This window comes from Papilio machaon, chromosome 6, assembly GCF_912999745.1.
Source record: "Papilio machaon chromosome 6, ilPapMach1.1, whole genome shotgun sequence".
Lineage (NCBI taxonomy): Eukaryota > Metazoa > Arthropoda > Insecta > Lepidoptera > Papilionidae > Papilio > Papilio machaon.
Genome location: NC_059991.1, coordinates 1,263,901 through 1,282,076, shown reverse-complemented (window position 1 = coordinate 1,282,076; position 18,176 = coordinate 1,263,901). Strand labels below are relative to the sequence as shown.

General features: G+C 32.6%; 2 protein-coding genes across 8 annotated transcripts in view; one reads left to right on the top strand and one right to left on the bottom strand.

Annotated features, from left to right (window-relative positions):
- The first annotated feature begins 1,655 nt into the window (after nucleotides 1-1,655).
- Nucleotides 1,656-3,474, top strand: LOC106710973 (uracil phosphoribosyltransferase homolog). The gene is made up of 4 exons (XM_045678367.1): nucleotides 1,656-1,843; nucleotides 2,295-2,487; nucleotides 2,765-2,932; nucleotides 3,141-3,474. The coding sequence occupies exons 1-4, from the start codon at nucleotides 1,716-1,718 to the stop codon at nucleotides 3,321-3,323; spliced, it is 672 nt and encodes a 223-aa protein (XP_045534323.1). The 5' UTR covers nucleotides 1,656-1,715; the 3' UTR covers nucleotides 3,324-3,474.
- A 1,978-nt stretch (nucleotides 3,475-5,452) lies between these two features.
- LOC106710977 (four and a half LIM domains protein 2) overlaps nucleotides 5,453-18,176 on the bottom strand; it is a 47,452-nt gene continuing 34,728 nt past the window's right edge. For 6 of the 7 annotated variants that reach the window (XM_014503172.2, XM_014503178.2, XM_014503176.2 and 3 more), the window contains 3 exons: nucleotides 6,885-7,054; nucleotides 6,526-6,712; nucleotides 5,453-6,339 (listed from right to left, as the gene is read on the bottom strand). In XM_014503172.2, coding sequence (XP_014358658.1) covers nucleotides 6,182-6,339; nucleotides 6,526-6,712; nucleotides 6,885-7,054 — 515 coding nt within the window. In that variant the 3' untranslated portion in view covers nucleotides 5,453-6,181. Of the gene's footprint in view, nucleotides 6,340-6,525; nucleotides 6,713-6,884; nucleotides 7,055-16,370; nucleotides 16,653-18,176 lie in introns of those variants that run through there. The other variant, XM_014503177.2, reaches the window with a different exon arrangement.

The following is an 18,176-nucleotide window of genomic DNA, read 5'->3' as shown; positions in this document are numbered from 1 at the left end:
TTTGTTAATGCCATTAATAAAAGTACAGAGAGCAGAAGCAGAAAGCAGACAGATTAAAATATTAAAGTATGTAAATAAAGTTTTAATTAAATGAAGTTATAATCTGGTGGTTGATTTGAATAACAATTTTTAGATTATATAGAGTATTGTTTCGTTACAAAACAGATTTTGATTCAAGTGTCAGTGACATAGACAGAATTTAGGATAGATTTAGGACAGGTCAATTTTATCTAGATCATAGAGAATTTTGACCATAGAGAAGTTTTTAGATAGTTCGAGCGTAAGCCGCTACCTTTATTTGATTTCTGGCTTTATGTTTAATTTAGAATGATTATAATTTCATGAACATTAATAGATAAATATCAGGGGTTGGGAGCTCATACGTTCTTCATTTAATAATTTTTTTTTAATGTGAAATGGCTAGTATTGCTTCTGTCGGACGGCGGACATGTTTCGACAATTTTATACGAATTATCGTAGTATTTTACGCTCTAATTTATTTCATTTTTGTTAATATTTTACACGACACGTATATGTAAATAATGATGATTCAACTTTATTTGATTTTGATGTTTTGTTTTTGATAAATTTTAAGCCGAGTTTTGAAAACGGGCTGTGTTTATTTTCCGACTGGAATTTATTGATCCATTTCTATTACGTTTTTCGCTTATCGCTTTGCTGCTGTTATTTACATAGCATTACTCGAGTTGTTTACTAGACTTAGGGGCTGTTGCGTATTTTTTTAACAACTCTAATACTCCTCGGAGTCGTTAAGATCCTTTGTAAACGATTTTGTTTAATATTATCAAATCAAACCACAAAGTTCATTGTTTATACGGAAAGGGATTATTCATAATATATAAATACAGAACAAATAAGATCGCAGTCATCGTAGCATTTATTTTTTACATGGTTGAGCTCTCGCATTTATAATAAACTGTTGTTTATCAGCCTAGAAAGAATTAACGGTCACAGTTCCAAATGGAAAGGTATATTTTGAATAATATATTTTTGTGATGGATGTTTTGAGGTTACACGGATACGCTGGAGCGAAGGTCGCTCGCAAGTGACTGTAACTTGAGATGTGGAATTATTCTTGCATTCATTGATTTGTATTTTCTGGGCAAATAAAGCGTTACGCATTATATTGTATTGTTTTATTTATTTGTTTTATTCCTGACTGATATGAAAATCATATAATAATTATCGAGTATGGAAATATTCAAACATACGTGAATACTAAATTAACAACGTATTGCACCAGATTCACCAGACTAAATGAACTTATGTGTAAGTACCTCATTTATACTGAGTAAACTAGAGCTTGACCACAATCCTATCTGATGTTAAGTGGTGATAGAATGGGCAAGTTTGCAAGAGACATGGATGAGAGCAATCTTTATAGCTATTTGAAGTCGTCGACCTCCAGTTGTTAAGGTAAAAAGATATTGTGGCTCATCCCGACAGAGGCAGCTTAGTAAGTAAAAGATTAAAGAAAAAAGACCTAAACGTTACTTGAATACAGGATTATTTAATAATTATGATATCAAAATCTTTCGTATTGATAAGTGCTATTTAATTTGGGAATTTTTATTCATGAATTCCGAACGAAATATAAAGCAGCTGGTTGTGTTTTTATTTGACATTCACAATATTTGACGTCTTACTTCGAGTTTTCTGAATCAATTCACGTTTTCATTATTAATTTTCCAAAAATGGAGTTGATTGACACTGATATCAGACCATGGAATGCTGAAGATGTAAAAGAACAATTCGGAGATAGCTTGAGTCTCCTTCCTTCCAATGACAACATCAAAGAACTGCAAACAATCTTAAGGGATAAGTAAGTGAGGTTATAATCGATGAGATTATTTTTTTTATTATAATTTATAACTGTTATATTATGTTCCTTATCTTACGGACGTATTAAGTACGTTTTATCCATATCAATAAATATAACATGAATGTACGATAGGATTTACGTAGCTTAATTTAATTATTGTATTTGTATTAGCTGCGACTGTTGTTTATTACCATAAACAAGAAATATTTTATTTTATGAAACATAACTTTATTTGTAAAAATTATGGTCCAAAATATTTATATATCGAAATATTAACCTTAAACATTGTAGATAAAGAAAATTATTTTTCCTTACTTCAAGGTGAATGTCATTTTGTTTGCTTTACAATACCTTAACTAATAAAAGATCTGTAAAATAAGCAGATAACACTACATGTTACCATTACATAACATAGTAACTTTTCCTAATTTCTTTTGTCACAATTTCACAGAAACACAACTCGAAGTGATTTCAAGTTTTATGCGGACCGTCTGATCCGTCTTGTTATTGAGGAAAGTTTAAACAACTTGCCCTTCACAGATTGTGAAGTGGTCACTCCAACGGGTGCACTATACAAGGGACTTAAATATGGCGCAGGGAACTGCGGAGTGTCTATAGTGAGATCAGGGGAGGCCATGGAACAAGTAAGTCTAGGTTGTCCTACTTACTAAGTCTTCCTTACTAGTACTAGTACAAGCAAATCAAGGTAACAAAAAATCTATATAATTTAAAGATTGTTCCCACTATGTTGAGGTTAGAACTAATTTTGATAGGGATCAATGATGCCTTAATAAACTAAGCTGGTGTTAATGTTCATATAATGCAGGTTGACATAGGTTTTAATTATCTAGCCAAAACTATTTATTATTATAAAAGTACGTATCAACCAGTGGCATTGAATATGTTAATTATATATTCCAGGGTCTAAGGGACTGTTGTCGATCAATTCGTATTGGTAAGATCCTGGTAGAGAGTGACACGGACACACATGAAGCGCACGTTGTGTATGCTAAGTTCCCGGAGGATATAGCGCGTCGGCAGGTTCTACTCATGTATCCCATTATGTCTACTGGCAACACTGTCAAACAGGTAAATGTATGAGTCTAGCTTTTCATGATTATTATGGTTGTAGCTTTGTATGATTGCTTTTTAAATGCTAACCTCTCTTTCAATATTCTTTCTTACCACATTTGGTATAATTCATTGGGAAATGTTTTAATTCATTCTGTGTCATGGTAATTAGGGTGTTTTCTTGTTATTCATAGAATTTGTTAAAATACTATTTTTATATTTACAGGCGGTAAATGTTTTAACACAACACGGAGTTAAAGAAGAGCGTATAATACTTTCGAATCTGTTCTGCACACCGGCGGCAGCGCAAGCCGTAGTGGACTATGTGCCACGTCTCAAGATCCTCACCTCTGAGCTGCATCCTGTAGCACCTAACCACTTCGGACAGAAGTACTTTGGTACGGACTGATATGAGGATGATAGTTCCTAATTTGGACATGCTCGAAGGTTTTATTTGACATGGTATGAATTTTATAATTTAACTTCTGAAACATGAGTCATGTTTTCTTGTAAATACAGTATATTAATGTTCTTCAAACATTATTACATCAATTTTGAGAGCTTTATTCCTATAAGTATGGTACACTTCTATTATATTTTGTCGTAATTTAATCTTTGACTAAAGAAAAAAATTATGATTTATGACGATAAGAAGTCAATTTTAGTGAACATGTTCAAATAATATTATAATGTGTTCTAAATTATTTTTTATTAACTTGCCTGTAAAATTTAGGAACATTAGTTACCATGCCTTAGTTTCAATTGAATTATTCTGAAAATGGTAACAATTCAAAATGTTAAGTTATTGTTTCTTAATGTCAAGAATTTTTGGTAATATGTAAATAATTATTGCGAAATTAATTCAAATAATTTATTAAAAGATAGCCAACACAACGGATTTTAAGGTTAACCAAAGACAAAACAAATAATGTTGCCATTTAAAAAAAAATCTTTTGCTTTGTAACTTCGCCTTATAATAATGCTTATTTGCTCTTTGAAATTCTTTGCAAAAAAGTACTTGTTTTTTTTAGCAAGCAAACTTTTAGTTGTAGTAAAACAATGTAAGTATTTATAATGTTGTAAAAAGTTGCCACAGATTAGATATATTTATTATATTGTGATGTGGATGTTTTTTTGCTTTGTTGTATATCACATAGTGAAAGTTTATAAAATACAGGCAGTATTTAATTATTAAATTTAAATTACAATAAAAAAAAAATTGTAATTTCTAACGATGTTTGAATTTCATCCATCATATAATGAAGAGTAATATTAAGAAATCTATTATTTTAAGCTTTAAACTTCTGAATGTTTCTATTTAAATTGTATATTGTAATTGTAAATGTGAGAAATTGTAAATTATATCAAAAACGTTTGTATAGGAGCTTTAAAATATAATCAATTTTCGTGTGTGGCTTCAGACTGGAATATTCTAAAATGTTAAACCAAGTTTAAGACTTTATTATCTGAGAACAAATTGTATTTCTCTTCTAATATATTGAGTATAATAAATCTATGAAGCTTTTATATCTTTTTTATTAACTTATTACATCTATCTTATCTTTTTTGTTTTTTTTTTGGGGGGGGGGGGAAAGGTGAAATAATAATAACTCACAATTAAGTTACTTTAAATAGTTTTATTTCAGTTTCATAGTTTATACAATAACGTACGGGTACAGATTAATAAGATCAGATCACACAGTTTGCTAAGCGGTTTATTTATACGAATATGTGTACATATTTATTATAAATATATTTTCAACATCTGAATAATTTAACCCTTAACAAATAACCCTTATAAAGTGATCCCCAAACATGTCGTGGTCATCTCGAAACTCTGATGTTACTTAATTCTAATACTAGAAAATATTATTATAATGTAAAAATATGAATAACATCTCAATTACATTATCGTAACAAGGTCCTATTCGACAACGAAAAATTTAATATTTTATTAGTAGAAACTAGTCGACGTAAGTCGTTTAAGTGTTAGGAAGCTTCGGCCGCCGGGAGTATGGCAACATTACTACGCGACAACGCGACATGGCAACCTCGGCGGCCCCTCTCTATCTCCTCTTTTGCGTAATAAGTGCCTTCTCATAAAAATAAATACTTAACACTTAATATGTTTAAAATTTCTTATAATTATACAATGTTATGCAATTTATGAAACTTTCCGCCGGAGTCGCGAGTTCTCCAGCAATAAATATGAAAATATACCGCGGGTCGGTTACGTTACACGGCACGCGTTAATCTTCAAACATGACAATGATCACTAAATAAAATATATATATTCTCGAAATTGACTTAGATATGTTATTAAGGCAACGTGTGAATTGCACTAGACGAATTGACATTAAAAAATAATCTAAATGTCTAAGACAACAGCCAAAGCAATATTATACGGCGATTAGCGATCGTAACTAATTACATAAGTAAATGGGCTGCGTGGATGTATCGTAATTAGTAACAACAGTTAAAAAACAAACAATATATATAAAAAAACTTAAATAAAAATTCGGTAATATGAAGCGAAATTAAATACTTTATTTGTGCATCCACATTTTTTTTTTGTTATTTTATAGTTTTCTTTATAAAAATATCGTACAGATGTTATTTAGGGAAGACCTTTCTGAAATTGGTTTTGTGTAGAAGGTCGTCCAGGGTCTCGGGGGCGGGGCCCTGCTCTCGGAACACGCACCAGTCTCGCGCTTTAGCGACTAACGGTAGGATCGTTTTGTCGCTGCACAACAAGCACAGAACATCGTGAGGATTTCATATATTTAGCGGGAACACACCAAGCTGTAAGCCTGCGAGTCCTCGTGAGGCTAAAGCTATTAAATTCTACCAAAAACATCTAAAAATATTTTATTTTCTTGTAAATAGGCAAGATGAAGATATAATATATCTTGGTAGATTTACGATTTTACAAAATGACCATTTTGAGTGGTCCAAGCATCGCATCACATTTATTAGCTCCTTATAAATTAGCTTTAGTGCTATCGAAATGTTAGATTTAAATCTACCGCCAATGAAGATGATTTAAAAATTCAGTATTTAGATGTGAAGCGTTAATGTTCACGCAGACATGATCGGATCGTATCGCGAGTAAATCGTTGTTATTTATTATATGTTGTGTCTTGTGATGTTCGTTGTTCGTTGTGTACAATGATATTATCGTAAATATATATAGTTTGAAGTAATGTTATATGTTGTGTGTGCGTGTGGGCGGGGCGAGGGCGGGCGAGGGCGGGGCGAGGGCGGTATTTACATGAGCTTCTGTTTGGCGCACTCGGGACAGATGATGTCCTGGCCGTCGGTGATGAAGCCCTTGCCGACGAGTGAGGCGCTGCACTGCGCGCAGATGAAGCAGTCGTTGTGCCAGTGTCGGTCCTCGAACGAGATGAAGCGAGTTCCGCCGATACCTGAAAATATAATATTATTGTGATTTTACGAGTAGTAAGAATATGAACACATTTAATCGTTTTTTGTTCACAATAATCGGCTATTCATTCTTCTATCAAATGTTAATTATTCATATGCGGCATCTTCACTTTATTACTGTAGTCATGTTCATCAGGAGGTGCCTTCAGTAAGGTAATGAAGTGTACCAGTAATGGGCTTGGTGCAGGAAGTGCAGCGCTTGGCGAAGAGCTCTCCGAAGCAGTCGGCGCAGTAAGGCTTGTCGTCACGCGACGTGAAGCGCTGTCCCGCCAGCGACGTGTCGCAGTGAGTGCACGTGAAGCACTCGCGGTGCCACGGCTCGTTCTTGTATGTCACGCCGCCTTGAGTTATTATCTGACCAAAAAAAAAACAAATACATTACTCGATTACATTAAGTCAAACTAGATGGCGCCATTGGCGAATTAACTCGCAGTAACGAAATCATCTCATTTGAATTAGGTTGTCAATACCATTCAATTTATGTTGATAAGAGTATGTTATTGTGTTGAGTAAGTGTGGCAGTCACCTTATTGCACTTGACGCAGCGAGTGGCGAACTTGTCCTCGTAGCAGCCGGCGCAGTAGATCTCCTGCTCGCGCGGGATGAAGCTCTTGGTGCCGATGGGGTTCTTGCACACCACGCAGCAGAAGCACTTCTCGTGCCACTGCCGGGTCTTGTACTCCATCTTCTTAGTGCCTGAACAACAAATAAGATCTCGTTAGTCAAGTGTATTTCAAGTAAGGTACTTAAAGTTATCGGATTTCTTCATAGTGGTGAGGCAGTTAATGTAAGTATTTTTCAATCTTTAATGAACTGCATTTCTATAGTAAGGATTGCAACGGTATATAAGGTATTATTTAAGTTGACAAAATTCTTACAGTGTTTATATCATTTATTGCTATTTTGTGAACATATAATAGCGTCACCGATTAGTTTTGATGAGCCGAAGTCAACAGACCTTCGCTAATTGCCGAGGGGCCAAGGTTATAGAAGGTCGCACGACATATATATCAAACGTTGCATATTTAAAAATACATGTCTTTGTTCGCCAATAACATACGCAAAAACATTTTGGCAACAATGCAAATGACGTAGCCAGTACTTGCAAAATAATAATAAAGTAAGTTTGCGACAATGATATTTTATGTACTTATAATTTATCCATAGTACCGTTATTAACTGAAGATTAATAATTAAATAATTGTATGAGTGTTGTCTTGATTGAAACGCGAGAGAAAACGCAAGAGTCCAATTAACGAAGAGTCATTTTGACGCTGGGACGACTGCTTTCATCGGACGAATAATGTTCATAATGTAGTCAGATAAAAGATAAAATCTTTTAATCCGATTTCTGATTCCGATTCCATTGTATGTGATTATTCTACAACAGAGATTGACCGATATCAAATGGTACGTGAAGAATTAAAAAACCTCGAAAATGAAAATATAACTTTTTTGTGATACATGACATAAAGGGAAATTTAGAAACCAAAACGTGTCTTTACAATAATTTACTTGCGATATAATTGCAGTTAGCAGATTTCAATTCAATCATAAAATGGTAAAAATAATAGCATGTAGTCACTAGACAGGAATGCTTTTTTATCGATCGTATAAAACCTATCTGCATTCACAAATGGGGTGGTGTGCGCCCGTCGAGATATTCCTACCTCAAACAATAATATAAAGCAAATTCAACGCCGCACTGTCGAATCGTTTCAGACATCATCCGCCATTGATAAAGGTTCGCTTACAAAGACCTATTATATCTACCTACTATATTCTAACAAAGACTTTTTCCGCATTTAAGAGAGAAAAGATTCTGAAGCTAAATGCATATTCTTCTTAAACATTGGTTTTCTTTATTCAAGTTTTTAAAATGAATTGAATGGTAGGTATTGTGATATTATCTGAATAAGGAATCTCTTTGAAGCAGTCATGAAAATACGTATACGCAATTTCTTTGCATTTTCAATACGCTAACTGATTAAAATATAATACATGTACTTTGTTAAAGAGTTAAAAACTAATGAAATCGTAATTAAAAGTTATGTAGCAATCTTTTTTTTTCCATAAATTTGTATTTAGATAAATATTTGATGGATTCTGTTCTCTGTCAAGATAATCTTAACTTGGTTTTCATGCAAGTGATTTACCACGAGGGCAATGTAAACGCACCCTTACCAGTAGTGCTGCTGTCGTGTCGCTGTCAATACATTGGAATTGTTTTCTCGTCCTTGACAGAGCTGAGTCTCTATGCATGTGACAACTACCAATGGAACCCTGATATACCTATATTCCACGCGATGTTCCCCATTTCAAGGTTCATTCCGCTTTGCAAGGACCTTATGATAATTAACTTCGAAATCGATTTATTGATTTTATATTTTATTCGTTTCTACATGCATATTTGTATGCAATATTTTCCCGAGGGTTGTAAAGAAGTCACAATAGTAGTAACGTTTTACTTTTTTATTTTAAGGGTAAAATCTTAAACAACTGGTTAAAAAATAAGTGAAAATATTACTGTTTAGTTACAATTACTATCTAATAGAATTACCGTTTTAAAAGCTTTAGAAAGTGAACCCTGATGAGCGAGTTTGTCTTTAGAGAGGCTTACTTTCACTTAGCGAGACAATTTATGTTGTCTGATAACACAAGTAAAAAGCGAAAACTACGAGAACTACTAGAAATAAGACACTTTAGTAACATGTTTAGGGTAAGAAATAAAATAGTCCATTTTATTATTATTATTTTGTTTTGTATTATAAATACATTTATTTATAAAAGTTTTTTTTTTATAAAGTAAGCTTTTATGTATATAAAGAAACAAGAGATTTTTGCCAATACAACTGTATATGATCGTAAGTTAATTTATAAAACCAACAATGTAATTTATTGTGTCTGTCAATTTCGTGCAAAACGATTTATACCACGAAAACATTTTCCGAGTCAACCGTACGTTAGGGGATATTAAAGTTTAATGGGAAAACTTATTGGATCGAATACCAGATAAAGTTTTGTGTAGAACATAGCGTGCTGAGAGCTATAGCGACTTCTATTTCACAATGACACACGTCGTAAATGTTCATAGGTCTTTGAACCTCGTACGATAGAAAACATAATTTTTGTTCAACTTAGTACGATCACTTTTCTAGAATCGTAATCATTAAAAATAGTTTTTTTTTTCAATGTCAAAGCAAACAAAATACAATTTAACAAATTACGAACAAAATATAGTTTATATATTTCACCATTAGCTTTCGATTAAGTTTACAAAACTTTTATATTGTACGTACCGAACGCGTAATTACAATTTCTGTCTACTGTAATACGTAAAGTAAGGACGTATTCATCCATAACCTCAGTGATATCTTGTTTATGACATAATAACTCAATATAAATGCGACCAAGGTTCGATTTTTTTCATGATCAAGTTTAGACATCGTATAAGTGTCGAAGGCTACGTCAAACAGAGCAGTAGGTCGCATGATGTCAGCCGAGGCGCGTGGGCAAAGCTGTATATACGGCAACACAAGTCTCTTTACATGTTTAGAACGGTGCAAGCCAAATTGGTCGCTTACGTAATGATCATTGAGCACTTATTTGCATACACAAGTATACAGAAACCACTTACGGATATTAAGCGTGTAAATATTTTTGTTTGTTGCTTATTTTGTTTCGAAAGATGGTATTTAAGCCGAGATTTCAAACATATTTAAATAAATTATCCTTAAATGTATTCAAGATTGCGAAATACCTAAAGAAACAAAGTTATTTATAGTACACGCGTACGAACTCAAAAATCCACCAGATTATTATATATTTAAAGTAATTAAAATAAATATTTACCTTAACATAGTCATCTGTCAACAATAGTTATGCTTTGACTTGCAAAAAAACCGCGCGATGTTTATCTTCGCATAAATTATGCTAAACAAAACAATTGTGAAGGAACTGGTTCACATGTTTATTAATGTCTTATGTACTCATCTGTACCGAGTAACATACATAAAAATCTTTACAATAAATAAAATTGGCTTATCTGTACCTAAAAAAAATATTTTTTTCTTTATGTTTTTATTTTATTCGCGTTGCTTGTCAATTTTTAAACTTTTGCCTGTGTGTCTGTCCGTTCGCAAATCGGCTTTTGTTTTGGTTAATTTCCAAAACGACTAGACCTATTTTAAAGGGACTATCACTGGAAGGTAGATAATGTATAAGTCAAAGGCAACCGTTAGTTACAAATATAAATATCACAAGTATTAATGTCGCACTCAAAGTTTTTAACTTTTTAACTTTTCACTCAGGGAGTCCCTTATCTAGATTCCTTTTATTGAATATTAATTAAATAAACATTAAACGAATAATAGACTGCAATTATGTATTGGTACAACATAATTATAAGACAAAAATTCTTTAAATGATTCGTTTATAACAAGATAAAAAGCTGGTTATTGAATCATTACATAATTGCAGGGGACGTAAGTAGGTATAAGTGCATATATATGTCGTATGTATATAACGTTTGTTTTTACTAGAATAAATACAACGCAGTTCTTACATGCGATAACGAAAATTAGCAACGCATTGTTCTTTCACAATACTTGGTCTATCGGAAAAATTCTACCATTTACAATATCTGTAACGTATTCTTTCTTGCTTACAATTTCATTTGTTTAATCGAATTACCATGAAATTGTAAATAGAGTTTTAATAAGTGCTTAAAGCGAATATAAAATAGAGTAAGGGAGGTATTAATATAATTAAGAATAATAGTTATTTAATTACTTGTATTAAAAATTAAAATCGTGTGCATCAAATCTTAGGTAATTTGTAAAACAGTGTAGTTATCATGCCGCCGGAGTTGAAGGCATGCTCGATGTTTGTGGGCAAAGGTTGCTTCGACAGATGGCGTGCGGTTCACCTCAACCTTCTGCACCCGACACGCATGATTAGCCTTACCAGTAAGGGCCCCGAACACCCATATATGTGCCGATACTCGGACAAGTACAATTAAAGAAAGATTTATTGTTATTTTTTTGCAATACTGGCGACTCATAAAACACTTATTGCAGTGTTATGACTCAAAAACAAATTGAATGCAAGTGTCCATTATTTTATTTAAATTATTACGTTTTGTACTTAAAAGCATTGTTTTCTTAAAAAAAATCCTTGAAGGAAAGTTAATTTAAAACACCATATTCGAGTTTGTTGTTCTTATACGAACGAATACGCCAGTAAGTTGAACTGTAGTTTTTTCTTCTACACATTTTCTATGGTATATTTAGGTAATGAAAATAACATTGTTATTTGGCATTAATATTTTACAGTGGAACAATAGCTGTCGCCAATATACATTGGCACTGAAGCGTTAGATAATAAATACAGTACTGCAACACATCTACTACAGTATCTCGAATTATTATGGTGGGGTGCCAGGTTTGGTGTTTAAACTATTTATATACTTTAATTCCTTACAAACTATCTATAGAATTACAAGTTAGGGACACAAAAATAAAAGAATTTTTTGAAAACATTTAATTCTACGAAAATGTTTTGTAAAAATCTCATAACTTAGGGTAAGGTTATAAAATAAGAAGATATTTCCTAGATTAATTCTTTTCAAATGACTGGCTATGAAGAGGACTTTAACACCTATAGAAATATTGTATTGAACCTAACTTAAAGAATAAAAATTTCTTAAAACAGTTCTTTTAATTCAGTTTGAAATTATTAAATCAATACTACTGTCAGGTTCTAAGCGAAGCGTCAATTATTGGCAATACAAATATCCAAGTGAACGGTGTTTGAAGCAGAATTACTAGAAACCCGTATACCCTCGGGACCACCCACGCTTTGCCACGATTTTATCTAAATAAGACAAACTGCTATGTGCCAACCCACACCGGAACTTGTATTGATTACGGTTTGTATCGATAAATGTCTAACTGCCACACTCGGAAATGAACAATGCTAACAGTCCCTTAGTGTGGATTTCTCACATTAAAACTGTTTTAAAATGTCGCGTGAAGTCCTTTGTAATCATTAAAAAAGTCGCAGCATGGACTACAAAGTTTAGTGCTAACCTTAGTTTCTTAGTATGCAGTCGACCAGTTTGACTTAAGTAAAATGATAATAAATCAATTTTGATGTAAATTAGAGTAATTCCTGTAATATGCAACGAATCGTTTATATTTGAAAAGAATTCTTGAAAGCAACCCTATTCGAATTAAAGGTAAAACATTCAGTGGCTGAAATATCAATGCTTTGTTCATTTTGAACGTTAAGCAATTAAAAATTATTTAAGAACGGCTGTATTCGATTAATCAGAAACCATGTAATTGCGTCAAACCCAGCTTATCAGCGTCACACTTGTTCAATTATTATTTTATTATTAGCGTAACGTGATGTTAATTATAATACAGCTAAAATAAATAATATACTAAATAAATGGCCTTCCTTTAAATCTGAACGAAGCCCGCTTAGACCATTATAATTGATAAATATTCTTGGCTTATTTTCGAAAAAATTTGACAAAAAAAACAGAAACAAAAAACAGTACCCATTATTATGCCAATTAAAAGAAACCATAAGTTTGGATATTTCAACTTTTGAACGAAAATGAAATAAAAATATCACTTTGTCTATGAAATTATAAAATTTGTAAATTTCTCATACAGCAATATCTAAACGAAAACATAAAAATATGTATGATTTAAATTTAGTTTCAATTGAACGAGTACGAATTGTCCCGCTCTTTATACCGTTATGAATGCAGTCACAACAAATTATATTCAGACCATAAACTGCTACTTTGAATCTGCTACGACTGAAAACATCGAGTATTTCATTTAAATGGTAATGGCTATTACAAATAAACAACTTACCATAGGTTTCTGAGACCGAAATCTCCGTTCAAACATATTGTAATTTCTTTTTTGTTAAAGATAATTGGGATGACGGTATGTTTTATAGAGATTTTGTTTATCTTGTATAACTGATTTAAAAAGAAGTTTCAAATATCTTAAAATATCGAACATGGTAGTAAATATAAAATATACGAAACGTTTATTTCATACGCAGCTTTTAATCCTTGAATACTAATTAACGTGGTCGGCATATTTGCAAAAGCAAAATTTTGGGTCAAGGTCCGAAATTTTAGGTTGGCTTTAATTGACTTAATGTTCGTAATATTTCATACAATAACGACAAGTTGCATACATCTCAAGAATGATTAAACCGTCGAATTGTTTTCGAGATTATTTTCGCATAAAATTTAAAATTGAAAACAATTTATTACATGTTTTATAGTGCACTACTGAAATTTTTACTGCTGTTAAAAGAACGTATGAGATGTTTGTTACAAACTACTATAATATACTACCTGTCGCCCGCGACACAGTCCGCGCGCAATTAAAAAACATGGGGGGGGGGTTTATGAAAAATAGATGTTGGCCGATTCTCAGATCTACCCAATATGCTCACAAAATTTCATGAGAATCGGTGAAGCCGTTTCGGAGGAGTTTAACCACAAACACCGCGACACGAGAATTTTATATATATTAGATTTTTTTAATAAACATGTCTTAATAAATAAAATATAAAATACAAATTTAATGCCGCTAATAACATGCCACAAAATTTTTTTTTACAGTTAGATTAGATTGTGCAAATCAATTTGTAAATTTCTAAAATTCCTTCCTCTTTAGTGTCATATTTCTCAATTGACAATTTCCGGAGGGTTCAAACAATATCCGTTCAAAGCCGTCAGAGAGGTACATATTATTGTATATAACATGCCTTACTATTTTTTAAAGTAAATATGTTTGAATGATATAGTTTCGTGCAATTATTTTTTCAACGTATGTACAAAGACAGCTGTCTATAATAATGTCGCTCTTGGTGCTTTGACGTTGAAAGCTCACGATTAAACAAATTAATGGATATTTTACATTATACCAGTACAGTAAGACAGTATCTTTCTAAATCAGAACTAGCATAAAACTGTAGCCAGGGAGCAAACACATTCCATGCCAGACCAACACAACTGTTCTACTGTACTAGCATAACGTAAACGACGCATAAAAATTAGGGACCGATATTAAAAACTACCCTACAAAAATAAAATTATGCATCGTAAATCCGCAACAAATTAACGTAACATGTAATGTCAAAGCATGTCAAGGTGCAACGCGTCAAATGTAACATGGTGTGACAGCTAAAGCCACGCACCGTATCGCAGCTCGCGTGAAAAACTAGCACACGGACCATAGGCGAGCTATAAAATCATATTAACAGCTCTCGTCTTAAATAAATAGGATGAAAAACGCTTTGTGATTTTAAAAATCAGTACGATGAGTACATTTAATTATGTACCTCTCTATAATATTGTATCATAACTCGCTCGTATTTTTAATTATAATATAGTAATGATCATTATCGTATACTTGAGGCCATAAACGGGGAAACTACACAAACCCAGGGTTCAACGCCAAACCTATACCTATTTGAGGTTCAAATAATAAAATCACGTCAGGGTATACAAGTGTCCCAAACACGCACGGTGTAAAATCGATACGCAAATATTTGCTAACGTTCGTTCCGTATACAGTATGTTAGTTTTGTTAATGAACGAAATTTAGGCTGGACTCCGCCTTCCATGTAGATTGACTCTAATTGAACGGAACGAGATATTCGTAATTTTTTTTTTAAATACAGCGTGTTGCAATTATTAAACAAAAAAGTCTGTAATTGAAAAGAAAAAATAAAGTAAGTAAAAGTAGACAAGATAAATTTTAGTACATCCATGTAACATATTCATTTTGAAATATAGAATTACGTGTTGTTTGTACTTGAAAATTTGCTCATTTAATGAGACTCGTTATAAAGAGATTTGAAGTATGTAAGGTTCTGTTTAAAGTGCGGGGGGGAATCCGCGTGCCTTTCAAATTATCATCAAGTGTAGGTCGTCTAGTCAGCTTAGGGCAAGGAATATGCCAAAGGAGGAATTCAAGCGTAAAGTTTGTATATTTTCCTATAAGCCTCAGAAGGGTAATGTTTTTTTCGTGCGTATGTAACTTTGTATGTATTTATGTATGAGGGTTTGTATTTCAAATAAGGAGTTAATTTTCTACTTGTGTAACATAAACGCGTTTAAATATGTCTATTGTTAGTTTTAAAGATTTAAATATGTATTACGTGAGTTGATTCTTTAATATATTGTGTCTAAAGTTCAATAAAGGAACGAATAGAACGTTAAAATTGTAGCCTCGTCCGTATTGAGATCAAGTCTGCGTTCCGTATTTACAACTTTTGGATACCAACAACTTTACTGCTGGATTTTCAAAACAACTCTAATTACTTTGGAATTGTTTGAATACAAAATTTATTTAATTAAAGAACAACAAAGATGAGTAATAAGAATATTGTGATGTAATGGAATATAAATAATATGTATTTATAAATTTGAAAGGTGACTGAAACAAAGTTGATCATGTTTTTATATTCTGGTGTAGAAGTGTATGATCCGTGCAGAATCAAACTAAATAACATTAAAATATTAAATATCCACTAAACTGTTCAATAAGTAGTTCACTTAGCGTGGGTTTCTGAGGTCATAAGCCCCGTTTAAAACATATTTTTATCTCCGTTTTGTCAAAGATAACGACGGGGATGACGATATATTTCATACAGAGATTTTCATCTCATCGGTCTCAGAAATCCACCGCTAATATTTTAGATTTAGCTCAACGTTTTACTTATAAGAGCTTATCACGATGTACGAAACTCGTTTTAGAAAGTTTAACTTTCTGAAAAACGAAGCTTTTGTTGATAAATTTAATACCAGCCAGTCATTGTAATGCATTTAGATATATTTATTTAAACAAAAAGAATAACCGAATTGCATCAAATTTAGTATTTGGTGGAAGGAGAGCTTAATGGGAGGATTTTAAACACAAAAAAAAATACTTTCTCTATGTTATATAGATGTAGAAAAGTAAAGAAAAACCTGCAATAGTTTTCCTGGCATCGCCTTGTAAGCACTTGTCCCGAAGTGCACAACAGAATTTCTTGTTTTCCCGCTCGGCTGTCGCGTTGGGCAAGAACATGGATAGTATAGCTACATCCTCATTATTCTCCCTTGCCCTTCGTATCCTCTCCTGTCCTACAGTTTTCGAAGTTAGGTGCAGGCGAGATTTGAAATCGTCACTTAAAACGTCTGCGGACATTTTTCATACAATTTCCCGTAGTTTAAAACAACTTTTATTACTTTATTTCCAGTTAAAAAATAATACGGTCCATTAACTTTTAATTACATAAAAAAACAATGTCAAACCAAAAACAAGTTGGCAGTTCGTTCGATTGACAATTTTAGTGCCACAGATTAAAAAGGCGCGGGAATTTACGAGTGGAATTTTCGAGTAATGGCCGTGCAGGCTTCGCGGCTGGCGGTGCGCTACTGATGCGACGGGCACAACACAACGCTCGCCTACACCCGGCACTGGCAGCCTGTGGATTAACTTAATTGATCGCACACGATAACAGCTCCTTTAGAAATTTCCTTTACACGTCGTTGGTACTAAATAATGACAGAGTACTTACATTAAAAGATCTTACAACCTATTTTGATAATAGGAAATGTATATAAGTATAATTTAGTATAGGTTAAAAGTTTACGTTTCTTAATAGCTAGGACTAAATAGTTTACTGCTGCTGTCAACTACAACGGAGACTACTAGACTATGATGGTGATTTCTGTAATTAGTGACTCATTTAATAGTAAGTGACAATTAAATTACTAGCGAAAATAAAACAAAATACATGTAAGTTATTACGCGGAACAAAGTTCGTGTTGATGTTTGTATGTATATGGGAAGGGAGAGCAGACTGTCATTTTTACCGCGGGGTCCGCAGTCTGTCGATGGTTCATCACATTTTTAAGTGGTCTGGGTGACTGTACTCGGTATTTTTTAAGCGTATTAATTTTTTCGAAGGATTTCTATACTGGTGTGTTATAATATGACATGACTTCATTAAATAAACCGCTACTTATCTTGTTAAATTAATGACTGAGATATGACCGGGCAATAATTGAAATGGCCGATAAACAATCAAAATGACATTACATCTTTGACCTTACTTTAATTATGACGTTCCCTTATTCACCTACAGTGGGTTTCTGAGACAGACAGAGATGACAATGGGTTTTTGCTAGTAAACTAATCAAAAACGACACTGACAAGTTTCAAACTCGTCAAGGGCTCTAAAGCCTTAATAATAAGCAGAATTTGATTGCTTAGAAGACTAGTTGAGTCCAAAATCTCCGTTTAAAACATGTCATCTCTGTTTTGCCACAGATTACGATATATTTTAATACAGAGATTTTGGTCTTAGAAACAAACGACAAGACTAATTAAGATTTTAAATGCTAAGTAAGAAGGAGAGTATCTTTACTGTTATAAATAAATATTTTATAAATATTATTCATAAGTTCAATGACATGTAAACATGAAATCCGAACATTTAAACGGTATAAAAAAGCTTGTAACAATTGTGCGGTATTGAATCTGCAATTCTTATGCAAATCTATGTTTTGTATTTTTCAGGCAATATACTTTGGTAATAAAATATATTAAAGAGAAATGTATACAATTGTGTGTCGAATTATGACGTAGCTTATGTATTCATACACACGTCTACATCGAAACAGAACATTGTTAATAAATCCTTCCTATTTATAATAACATATTCAAAAATTACTACTTATTAAAATAAACATTTAATTATTTACATTACAATACTCATAATATGTTTT